The following is a 13055-nucleotide window of genomic DNA, read 5'->3' on the forward strand; positions in this document are numbered from 1 at the left end:
AATTAATCACGTAGTTAGTTATGTAAAAAAAATATTTAAATATAGTTTACATCAGTCCCACTTTATATTAAGTGTCTCTAATAACTGTGTAGTTACATGTGAACAACATATGCAACAATATAACTAGTAATACATTAGTCACTGTTTTGGATGGATTGCAGAAGTACGCCATATGTAATTACGGTTGTGTATCAACTTCAGTTTAGCCTTATGCAACTACACAAGCGTATCTTAATAGCTTTGTCTATTCTCTCATGTAATTATACAAGGGTAATAACACAAATGTATTTACACATGTAATCAGTCTGGAAAAGTTTATTTTTTTCTAGCAGTAAACTTATGGTTAATGCCCATGCTTATCCTTGCAATGCTGCTTCACTGTTTTTCTTAAATATTCATCAATATTCATCCTCCTCTGTTTGTCCATTCAATCTCAGGTGCTCTCAGTGCCCCACAGAAGACTGGTGTGCTGTAGCCGCCTCTTCGAAGTAACCGACATCAACAAGGCCCAGAAACAAGCTGCTCACCAGAGGGAGGTCTTCCTCTTCAACGACCTCATTGTGGTAAGACCCTGAGACTTGAAAGGTGTCTGATGAGGAAAAATTGTGGTGTTGAGGAGTTTGGGGAAAGTCTTCCTTACACTCCCAGCAGGTGAACATCAAGTGTGCTCATCAAGGTGCACATCAAGAAATTTTATTTTCTCTATGGAGACGTGAAACATGTTGTGTAACATTAGTGAAACATATTGGCACAAATGGGGACAAATAACAACAGCTGCATAACACAGTCACAAACCCATTTTTTTGCATTAAAAAGTGACGTGAAATTGGTGTCCAGTTCCTACCATTTAGGAACACTTTGAACCAGATGTGCTCTCCAAACTAAATACAGAGAAAATATGCATCACAATTAATGTGACTATCAAAAAGATTCTGTATCAAATGCAGAGCTAATCCAGCCTTGTGAAGGCTGCACTTTAGCAGGGCTAACTCTGAAGTTTTCAGTTTACATGCAGAAAACATTGCTATGAGAATATGAGAACATGTTTAAAAGTACATTCTCCTTGAACCTTTTTAACTAAATCTAACATCCATATTACATTTTGCCTTGTGTTAGTGGGTATGGGGGAGCAATTTTGTTCAATTTTGGATTATGTTTGGCCTCAAAATATTTTGGCTTAGTTCAAATAATTTATATTTTATGAAAATAATATGTCAATATTATATCAATATTATATAAAACAATTTCAGTGACTAATATCTCATTAAGTGCAAATTGAGAAAGTCACTATTTTGACAAAGTCAAAGTATTGGAGTAAGGCAAGTCATTATTTTGAGATAAAAAGTCATTGATTAAAATTGTATACACACCTCCGCTAAATAAAGAGGGGAGACAAAGGATGTTAGTTAAACAGGGGTTTAGATTTTGCTGCTCATATTGTTGCTGTCCAAAGAAAACCATGTATCAAGATAAAGTGACCCTTATTAATCCTACAATAGGAAAATTTCACCTCCGTAATTTAACCCATCCATTCAGTGAAACACCACATACACTAGGGGGCAGAGAGCATACTTGCCCAGAGCGGTGGGCAGCCCTATCCATCGCGCCCCGGGAGCAATTGGGGGTTAGGTGCCTTGCTCAAGGGCACCTCAGTCACGTACTGTCGGCTTAGGGGATCGGACCGGGAACCTTCTGGTTGCAAGGCGGGTTCCCTAGCCTCAAGCCCACGACTGCCCCCAAGTATCTCCAAAATATATATATTTATTTTTATAGTGGCCCAGTGATCGTGAAATGTTCTCACAATGTGAAGGACAGCTGTCATGCTCAAATGATGTATAAAAGTAAAAATCGAAAAAAAAGATATCTGTTTTTCTTTGGACAGCCACGATTTGTTGATTACATTAATTACATTAAAGCTAGCAGGCATAATTCCCTGCCCCTACCAGTACAAAATGCCTGTACATCATTGATAATTACCACCTCTTTTGAAAAAACTATGACAACACAATAAAAAAGAACAAACAGTACTATTATATACATTCATGACGCACTTTATAAGAAACATTGACCTTGTGCTTATACTTCATTGTCACTTTATGAGATCAACCTACCTTCTAGATCCTCTGTATACATACACAATTACAGACTGTAGCCTAGGCATAGTTTGGTCAGCTCCAATGTAGGAACAAGTTTATAAGGATGTTCTTCAATGCAGTTCTCTTGAGGGGGGGGGGGTCTGCATAGGTCGACCTGGGAAAAAGAAGAACAAGACTGTTAATGAATTACTAATATTGAACACTGGCCATGAATGACATCAGTAGATATATGTACTTGAAGTAAATGTTGAGTATGTGTGTACTGTGAATGGGAATGTGACTATTTTGCCTGATGAATACCTGAATTTAGTTTTGGTTTAGTCCACTGGGAGGGGCTATAGGTATTTAAGGAGAGGCCCAGTCTAGGAAAATGGGACTAACTGCTGCTGATATGTACCCTGAGGTAGAAAGGGACATTAAGTGAGAATAGTCAAGGAAGAGTAACAAAATGCCTGTCATGCATTTGATTATTTTTTTGTGTGTAAATATTTGTGTGCAAGGACCTTTAGGTGGTGAAGGATCTTTTATAGTGCTGCTTGGATTTTTGCTAATGTGCACAATAAAGAAACGGGGAAAGAGAATCATTTAACCAGCCTTCTGCTCAAACGTCTTCTAAACATGCCAACACGGTAACTCCAGGCCACTTTGAGTCCACTCTACCACAAGCCTTCACATATTGCACAGATTCTAGGCATATTCAAGAGGTCTTCCTAGAACCTTCACCTTATGTGGCAGTTTGTTAAACTTTAAAAAGGTTCGTGACATGCACACACCATTTACAGTAAATGGTTCCACTGGAAGATTGGGAAGATTCTCTTGAGAGCTAAATGATGCTTTTTTAGCATTTTTCAAAGAACTGTTTGTAGCATTTTTATTTTTTAGATATTTTCAAGCAGAACGCTTTCTAAATGTTCTTTTTTTTTTTTGGTCATTGAACATTTGGTCATTTTTGCGTTGTGGGATACGCAGTCCTTCTGACCTAATAAACGCTTTCAGCTGCTTCATTTTCATGTCTTTTTTATGTAAGTGCTAAGTGTCCTTCTGTGCCTCAGAGCTGGTAATTACAGCCTTCTTCAGAGCAGAAAATGTTATTGCTTTTTTTCTCTCACTGTTTTGTGCTGTAATTTTTGTTTTCATCTTTGTAATGGACAGTTTGAGGCGAGGTCTGTGTTTAAAGGTGTCATGTCGAGCCATCGGCCACTGCATGGACACAACTTCGGAGTCAATAATAAAGTCCTCTCTCTGCTCCCCCCACACAAGCTTGTCTAGCTAAGTCATTAATTTTGTCCGAGTCACACAGAATGGCTCCTGAAATTAATCACAGATTAAACATCTATTATAATTAATGTAGCCATTAGGGCGACTTGAGAGGTTATCGCACATGAGTATTAAACTATTCTCATAATTACAAGTTCCCATCTTAATCTTCCAGCAAGAAAAAAAAATCAACAATTGCATTTTTTTTCCCAAAAGTGCTGAGGAGAGTGATTGTGCATAGAAGGGGTGTGTTTCCAACGCTAATTCCAAATCACGCATCACGTTCAGGACAAAACCAGTTTGGCGTGACTCAGAGGGAGGAAAAAAGTCCTAATTAACCAAATTACTAACCTTCTTATTTTGAATTCGATATGAAGGTTATGAGGTTTGAGAGATATGAAACAAGGAAAGGAAATCCAAAGCTCTAACAAGAATGAGTCAATTACACATAATTATGCTCCAGTTATGTAATTATGATGTTGTTCTCACGATGGCTGCTCAGAGTTAAGCTAACGCGGGGTTTGAGGTATTAATTGCGAAGAGACTGACATTAGAGAGTCGATCATTACTCTTCTTCAAAGAGGCTTGGCACTCCTGGACGTCTGTGTCAGAGTGATGTATAGTTTTAATATTCCAGCTTTGTGAGTAGGCCTGTGGGAGGTACACTAAGTAGACAGTAGGCTCTCATCTCTCCTATCTGTACCCCACTTTCTTTCTTTCCTTTTCTCTTTTGTTTACTCTGTCTAGCTCTTTTCCCCTTGCTTTGAGTTAAAGGGATATTTTGGAGAGGAATAAAATTTACAGTTTTCCCTCAGGTCCAAGCGTGGTTGATCAAGATACGTCCAGTATTTGAAGTTTACTTCTTTAGTTTTGGTAGTTTTGCAGAGAAGAGTACACGAAACAGTAATAACACCTGTCTTGATGCATGAATTTGGTCCATAATTTTGTCCACTTCTATAGACAATAGCAGATATGCAGGAAAGCATTTTAAGCTTTTTATGGTGAAATTTCATGCAGCATTTAGATTATTTGGACTAGAATGTCATGCAAAAGTATTTGCCTTTTGCCCATTTGAATTTTTTCATGCTTTACATCCAACAAAATGTGTCATAATGCACTGTGATGAAGTGAGAGACCAAAATGTATTCATATACACTGATCAGACATAACATTATGACCACATCCTTGTTTCTATGCTCACTGTCCATTTTATCAGCTGCACTTACTGTATAGGTGCACTTTGTAGTTCTACAATTACAGACTGTAGTCCATCTGTTTCTCTGATACTTTATTAGCCCCCTTTTACCCTGTTCTTCAGTGGTCAGGACCCCCAAAGACCCTCACAGAACAGGTACTATTTGGGTGGTGGATCATTCTCAACACTGCAGTAACACTGATGTGGTAGTGGAGTGTTAGTGTGTGTTGTGCTGGTCTGAGTGAATCAGACACAGCAATGCTGCTGGAGTTTTTGTATGTGGTACGGTAACTGATGATGTCACACCCACAGCCATGTGGTGTGATTTGACACTGTAAAGCACACTGAGGGCGAAAAATAACAGTTGATAAGATGGTATTATTATAGAAGATTATTATTTTTTGGTTTATAAACAATATTAGGCTGCTTTGGGGTTCAGAACTGACCACATGCACACATTTCTCTCTTTGAACCTCAACCTGTGTGTGTTGTAGCGACATGCCTCTATAGTGGCCAACAGCTGTTGAGGGAACTCTATAATACATTACCAAGCATGTCAAGGCTGATCAATTTTGTTTTGGTCTAAATTTTTTATTTATTTAAATGCAGGATTGCTACAGGTTTGTAACAGCAGAAAAGCACTGCTGTAGTCAGAACTTCAGCTCTCGAAAGACAAATCAGCAGCAACCATCATGCTATGTAGTTTTTGCTCATGTATGTGTCTAATAATTGTCTTGCTTTGACCCTCAGATACTGAAGCTGTGTCCAAAGAAAAAGAGCTCTGCTGCGTACACTTTCTGCAAAGCCATGGGCCTGCTGGGCATGCAGTTCCACCTCTTCGAGAACGAATGTAAGAGCCTGGCACCGTTTTATTTTACTGTTATTATGGTACTTGCTGTCATCATTGTTTGTCTGTTTACGTGTTGTTTCTTAAAACACAAACACACCGTTATTGTTATATAACATATTATTATTATTGATGCAAAGTCCTAGAGGGGACCAGGGTAAAATATCTTTGGCCACAAATAAAGTTACTTAATTCCCAGAATGAATAATTCATTGTCATTTTCTTTGAATCATGCACGTTTTTTTTCTTTTGTGGGTACATTTTCTTAATTCATTCCAATTATTCTCTCATTTTTTTTCTGTGCAAATAAAATAAATGTAATAGATACAAGCTGTGCTAACAGTTACGGTCTGATGGGTTTTGATATGCGGTAATGGACAGAGATGTGCTCATAAGGTTTGATTTTGATTTGGGAGCGTTTATGAGAACATTATAGCTTCCCTTCACATTAGAGCATCATAATCAGCAAATGGCCCCAGCGGATGCCATATGTTAGCGATGTCCAGAAATGCTGCCGACTTCTCTGGGCTCAAGCTTATCTGAAATGGACTGTGGAAATTTATACTGCGGTCTGATGAGGAAATAATTAATAATTGATTAAATAATTGATGATTGAATAATTAATGAATGCTCATATTATGGGTAACTGTATTATCTGTGAAGGCACTGTTAACGCTGAAGAAAGATATGTGCACATTTTGGAGCAACACATCATATGCTACGTTCTAGATTGTCTTTTTCAGAAATGTGCATGCTTATTTCAACATGACAGCAGCAAGTCACAAAAAGCTGGGGAGGAAGTGCTGTGGCCTAATTCCAGTACAGTCCTGCTTATCATTGATAATATGTCAACAAAAGCCCAGTTGCACAGCTAAAGACTTATATAACAAAGTAATGGCAACAATTCCTTTTCAAAACTGGATCAGTTGGTGCCTTCAAACCCCAGATGGATTGTCAAAAAGAAACTTGTCCCAACTTGGAATAAGTTACAGGCATAAAATTTGAAATTAGTATATATTTACAAAAAAAGACTAAAACTAAATAAATTAATTAAAACCACAAATATTGCACATACTGCCCTGGACTTTGCAAGATGTGAGATATATGTAAGAGTTTTGATCAGCCTCAGATGTGTGTAGGTGTGTGTAATGATGGAGGGGTGGAGGCAGTAGCTGAGCAGGTCCAAACAGAGTCTCCCCAGAGGAGTCAATACATCGTCACGTTGCCAAGCTGTAGTGTATTGGAAATGTATGATGTAGTAATCCCCTGCCTCTTTCTAGACCCCGCCCTGTGAATCTATAGCAATTTTCTCTTGGACAGAAATGTATTTAGTCATAACTAGCTCTGTCATTTTCCCATAAACAGTAGCAAAAACATCTCTCTCTCTCTCTCTCTCTCTCTCTCTCTCTCTCTCTCTCTCTCTCCCACTCTCCCTCTCAGTAGCTCTGCCTTAATTAGTCGCTGTGAGATCATTGCAAGTCATGCGCATATTTTTCCCCTCCACTTTACTCAGCTCTGCTTTGATTGATTCAGCTGATCAGACTCAAAGAGACTAAAATCCAAACAATCAAGCACACATGTCCAGAGGGACAGAGAGTGCTGCAATAGGCAATAACAGCAAATCAGTTACTGTCAAGAGGTTTTGATAAACACACTGTTAGGAAGTGTGTGTGTGTGTGTGTGTGTGTGTGTGTGTGTGTGTGTGTGTGTGTGTGTACTGTTAGATCGCAGTTTATCAAGAACTCCATAGTAAATGCAGACAGCTCCTGGATTGATGAAAGTGTAATTTATTTGCAAATACAGGTGGCCACCAGAGGGGAACATTCTTCATCTGAGGTCTCTGGTGATGAGAAAGAAGCATAGTTTTAATACAGTTCTAACAAAGACATTGGGAATAAGTGGGAAATCAAGCCATAAACTAACTAGATCATCAACAACACTTGTAGCTGAAGCCCACAGACAATTAAGCAAATTATTTACTCTTCCAGGTGAAGATGAAGAAAATGTACACAAAAGTGTAGAGTGGTGTCCAAAAGTCTGAGACTGCATTGAAAATCTTGTACTTTTTCTTTAAACCTGGAAGAAAACAAGATTTTTTTTTGGATTTTGCAAAAAAATTGAAACAAAGGAAAGTTATTACAATAAAAACAAAGCAGAATAGAATTTAGAACCACTGCGCACAGAGGAATTAGACCTCTGCATTTAACCCACCCATGCAGTGAAACACCCACATTCATGCACAGTAGTGAACACACACACACTAGTGAGTACACCTGCCCGGAGCGGTGAGCAGCCCTATCCACAGCACCTGGGGAGCATCTGGGGGGGGTTAGGTGGCTTGCATAAGGGCACTTCATGTCCTCTCACCTCAGGGGATCAAACCGGCGACCTTCTGCATAAAGTGCTGATTAGGCAGTAGAAATATGCAATGTAAATATAAAGATGCAATATTATAGCTCACTATTAAAAACAAATTGTGAAATTGACCATGTTAAGGACAAAAAGGTCAGATTTTTTAATTTGTATATTTGTTTTTTCCTGATCAGAAGCTTTTGTGCAAACTTATAAAGTCAGTGCCAGCAAGAGTGCAAGCTGTCATTAAAGCAAAAGGGGGACATACCAAGAAATAATGAGAAATTCAGAAATGTATGTAAAAATTCAAAGATTCTAATTGTCTCTCTAAATGTTTTGATGGTAATATAATTTTAATTATAACCTTTTTCACCAGTGGTGTTTCTTTAGAATTATCCATTTGTAAGGTATTAGCTAAGCTATGTAGCTAATACTAACATCACTATCATTTAGGAGTCTCTTTTGTTGTCATTTCTGTCATTACCATTCTAGTCGTCTCTCAATTTCATGGGAAATTAGAACCATAAACTAGAATTAGGTTCACAATTGGGCCACTTCTTGTTGCTGAATGTGCAGTGAAAAAAACACCTTTAATGCTGTCCTCCTCCAGTGCTAATACTGCCTTTACTGTTGGATGCACTGTGATAGAATGTAAATAAGCATGCTCCTACATTTAGAATGCAGTTAGCATCACTGTGAAAACACTTATTGATTTGTTTCATTAGAGTAACAATAAAAGTCACCTAAAGTTTGAAGTAGAGTATATTCCTGTTTGTGTGTTTACTTGCTTAAAAGCAGAGTAGCATTGTTGAATCTGATTGTTTACATATTAAAATGATTACCACAATAGCCTTGAGAAAGCACATTAGTAAAATGGATTAGTTTGTTGTTTTGGCAGTAGGAATGGAGAGAATCCCTTGAATCAACTCCAGCTGGACTCAAATAAACTTTGCTAGTGCTAGTTTAAGCAGTGACTGAACACAAAATGGAACTCACTTTTATGATCTGCAGATAAGAAAAACTGAGAAACATAAAAGAGAACTCCTCTCATCTCTTTTGTCCTCTTATCCCTCGCTCTCCCTCTCTGGCAGACTATCCTCATGCGATAACCATCGTGTCTCCAATTTCCGGCTCAGATAAGAAGCAGGTTCTGAACTTCTGTGCCCAGAGCTCAGAGGAGCTCCTCAAGTTTGTGGAAGACCTGAAGGAGTCCATTGCTGAGGTGACTGAGATGGAACAGATACGAATCGAATGTGAGTACACCGTTCAATGCAGGACAGCCTATGTTTGTGTGTTTCTCCAACATTTGAGTGGTGTGTGTCTGTAGAGGTGTCCAGGCAACACTGTGAACCACTGCCTGAACATCATTATCATTGTTTCTGGACCTAGTCCATAGACCAAATCAATACCATTCAGCTGGAAAAATCATCCAGTGCTAACTCTTAGATGATGTGCCACTGCCACTGTAATGTGTAAAAATGCATAATTACATATGGGAAATTTCCCGGCCGAGTGAACCATGTCCTTTCTGTAGGGAGTTTGCATGTTCTTCCCGTGTCTGTGTGAGTTTCCTCTGGGTTCTCCAGTTTCCTCCCATAATCCAAAGACATGCAGACAGGCTAATTGGACACGCTAAATTGCCCCTAGGTGTGAGTGTGGGTGTGACTGTATATGTCTGTCTGTCTGCCCTGCGATGGACAGGTGGCCTTTCCAGGGTGCATCCTACTTTCCACCTATCCCAACAATGACTGTTGGGATAGGCTCCAGCTACCCCGTGGCCCAGAAGGATAAGCAGTTTAGAAGGTGTGTGTGTGTGTGTGTGTGTGTGTGTGTGTGTGTGTGTGTGTGTGTGTGTGTGTGTGTGTGTATTAAATGTGGAGTGCTATTGTTATCTCTCATACTTCTTCTTATTCTTCTTCCACACATTTCTGTGATTAATACAGCCCAAACCGCATAACATACAGACTCCATTCAAACTGCGTTTCAAAGGTCTCAGCGCTGTGACTTGTGCTATGTATTTCTGGAGTCGATCGGATTGGCAGTTTTTAATAAAATTAAGTTTAAAAATGAAAAACCTCCCATAAGAATGAATGGCAGAATGTTCAGAACTTCAAATTCTGACATCGATGATGTCACAGCAGGCCACTCAGTCTCACAGACACAGCTGATCACGCAGGGAATCTGCTTTAAAATCCTTACACTTTCACCTAGAAACGCCAGTTTTAAATGGTAGAGAAACTTGTCCTTTCTGAAACCTCAAAATATCTCATCATTTTATCAGTTAGCTTTAGAGTTATGAGCATTTGTTTGGCACTAGGCACAGAAAACTGCCCCATTCACTCCCATGTAAATTTCAAAATCAGAATCAGTTCATTTCAAGATCTTCTCTGTGTTTAACTTGTCATAACTCAGACATTTTCTTCTCAATACTCACAACATTAGACCAACATAATCCTCAAGGGGTCTTATCTCACACCATCTATCTGGTTAAGCGATAGAGTAAACATTCCCCGAGTTATGACTGTTTGATCAGAGGGTGCAAATCAGACTCAAACAAGGCTTCTCCACTAAGAGCTGCATAATAACAGAGTGACAGTTAATTTGAATGACTCTCCCCCCACCCCCCCTCAAACACATACATCTTTCTCTCTCACACACCACACACACACACACACACACACACACACACAGACACATACCTAAGGAGGTGTTGTTCACCTACACAGAAACACATACAAACACATACACACTTGCAGCTCTTTTCAAGCACTCTTGCAGTTCCTTCAGGAAATGTGGCCTCTGCAAATATAATAGCACATTTAATATTCTTTATTTTATTTTTTATTATATAAATAATAAAAATCAAAAGCTAAAGCATATACTGGTTTAGTTTTAGAACAGAGGAGTGAGTTAATGAGTTTTCTCTTCATCTCTTTAGGGAAGTTTAAATCTATGGTAATTGATTGTATAAAACAGATTCAGTAGATATAGATTAGACAAACACTGAGGTATTCCTTTAAATTCTCTACCTGTATCCATAAAAATAGGTAGGGCTGTACTATGGACATGTAGCACCTCCACCATGAAATCAGGATTTGGGGGATGAGGAAGCATCTTATGAGTCAGTCTAGAGAATCAAATTACTACAGAGATGGGATAGGGTGGGATTTACAGCTGTCAGTCACACCTTCTAGCTCTCTGATTGGTCACGCATGTTGCACACAACCAATCAGCCTGGCTCTGCTTAAGTGCACAGTAAAATTGTACCTAATCCAGACACCATTACAGAGCTCACGACTGCTGAAGTGGAGAGCAGTGTGTGTGTCTGCACGTTTTCCTTTAATCCAGTGGAGAAGTGAGTGCAGGATCCCTAAAGCAAAAGTTATATAACCTAAGAAACGATCCATTAGGAGAATAAGGTCAGGGACAGTGCTGGCTTTTCCTGACGTTTTTCAGCTAAGCAAAAAATCTTGCTTGAAATGCAGCGATATCTTCTCCTGCATCTCAATAATTAAAGGGACAATATCCTGCATTTTACTTGCATTTTATTTCTTCCCCTGCGATCTACTTTTAACTTCTATGAGAGTGGGTGGGGCTAAACTGCAGTAGACTGAATAGGCAGGTGTATGTAAGTGCACCATTTTTTTGTGACATGCCAAAAGCAATTCATTCAAAATGTGCATGCTTTAAGTATTTGTTAAATATCTATAAGAATAAAAGTTTTTCTCTTCAGTTATTTAAATGAAACATCTTTTTTTATACAGCACTGTTTCCAAAGTGGGTGTATATTTTTATATAATAACATTTCTCTTTGATTTTTGGAAACAGGTATGTAGAATACATAAATATTCAAGATAATGATTGAGATATCATTCAAAAATAAACATATTAGGTTTTCAGCCATAATCAGTTATGTATGCTTGTGTATTCAGCTCTGTGTCAGTACCAGATGCATCCAAGATAAGAACATGAACATCTGACTTTGTGGGGACATTTGGTTGCTTCAGCAGAAAAAAATACTTTCCTCAAAAATACTGCAGCTTTTATTTAAAAAGAAACAATATAAGTCAAAGCTGATCTTTTGGCTGCTAAGGTTAAGGGTATGGTTGGGTTATGTGGATCAGAGCAGTATTTAGTAACGCTGAAGGTCACTCAAATACCCCACACACACAGGAGTATAAATATCAGTAGAGAACCCTCAGGGTCTTCTAGGCTTTCACAGAGGGCCTAATGATTTCTGGCAGATATAAAAATACACGTCAGAGATTTTTAGTTCATTTGTATTTAATGTGACTATCATGATTTTTTGTTTTTAAACTCTGCAAGTATTGTAGTGCTGCTCTGATTTCATTGTTAAGCTTTGGATGGAAATAAAGGGGTTAAAATCTTGAAACACCAAAAGGAAAACTGCCCAGTCAGGATTTTTCACTCTCATTACACATTAGATTAACTAGCATAATTGGGAAGTGACTATGGTATCAACCCGTCATGTTGATTTACAACGAGTGGGACCACGATCATGAGAAGGACATTACTCCAGACCTTCTCTAAGACCTAGATAGAAAGGTTCTAGATACGAACAGTGGCATAACCAGGTTTCAGCCAGTTGTTAGAAATAGAAAACAGTGTCAGCAACTTTGTCAGGTCTCTTTACTCAAAAAGTCACCATGAAACTGCAACATACAGGGTCACATTTAAGTTAACTTATGTTGTATGCTTTAAATAAAAGAGTGTCTGGAGTCTTGGAGTGTCTTGGAGTGTCTTTTAGAAACTCTGTGTTTAATATAAAACAGCCGAAAAAAAGTTACTGTGCACCAGTGTTAGTCTAGCGCTATCATATTATAAAATAAAAAAAGTGACCCTTCTTAGTCCCACAATGGGGAAATTTCACCTCCGCATTTAACCCATCTGTGAAGTGAAACACCACATACACACTAGTGAGCACACACACACTAGGGGGCAGTGAGCACACTTGCCCAGAGCGGTGGGCAGCCCAATCCGCAGCGCCCGGGGAGCAGGAGTCTTGCTCAAGGACACCTCAGTCATGTGCTATCGGCTCTGGGGATCGAACCGGCGACCTTCCGGTCACGAGGCTGGATCCCTAACCTCCAGCCCACAACTGCCCCAAGAAACCTCATAGGGATGCTAGCAATACAGCATTATTGTTGAAGTGGGTGATTTTTTTTTACTATGATTTTGTCATTTATGGCCTGAACTGAAGGTCTAGCACTAATTTAGCTCTGACAAATACGCTATATTTCCAAAAGTATTCAGTCATCTGCCTTCCCACACATATGAATTTGAGTGA

At 38.8% G+C, this 13055-nt stretch overlaps 1 protein-coding gene across 4 annotated transcripts in view; it reads left to right on the forward strand.

Moving 5' to 3' along the window:
- The window catches only part of iqsec3a (IQ motif and Sec7 domain ArfGEF 3a), a 244617-nt gene that overhangs the window by 206778 nt on the left and 24784 nt on the right, over nucleotides 1-13055 (forward strand). For all 4 annotated transcript variants that reach the window (XM_017696969.2, XM_017696971.2, XM_017696972.2 and 1 more), the window contains exons 9-11: nucleotides 438-563; nucleotides 5299-5398; nucleotides 8839-9000. In XM_017696969.2, the coding sequence (XP_017552458.1) occupies nucleotides 438-563; nucleotides 5299-5398; nucleotides 8839-9000 (388 nt within the window). The remainder of the gene's footprint in view (nucleotides 1-437; nucleotides 564-5298; nucleotides 5399-8838; nucleotides 9001-13055) is intronic.

This window comes from Pygocentrus nattereri, chromosome 1, assembly GCF_015220715.1.
Source record: "Pygocentrus nattereri isolate fPygNat1 chromosome 1, fPygNat1.pri, whole genome shotgun sequence".
Lineage (NCBI taxonomy): Eukaryota > Metazoa > Chordata > Actinopteri > Characiformes > Serrasalmidae > Pygocentrus > Pygocentrus nattereri.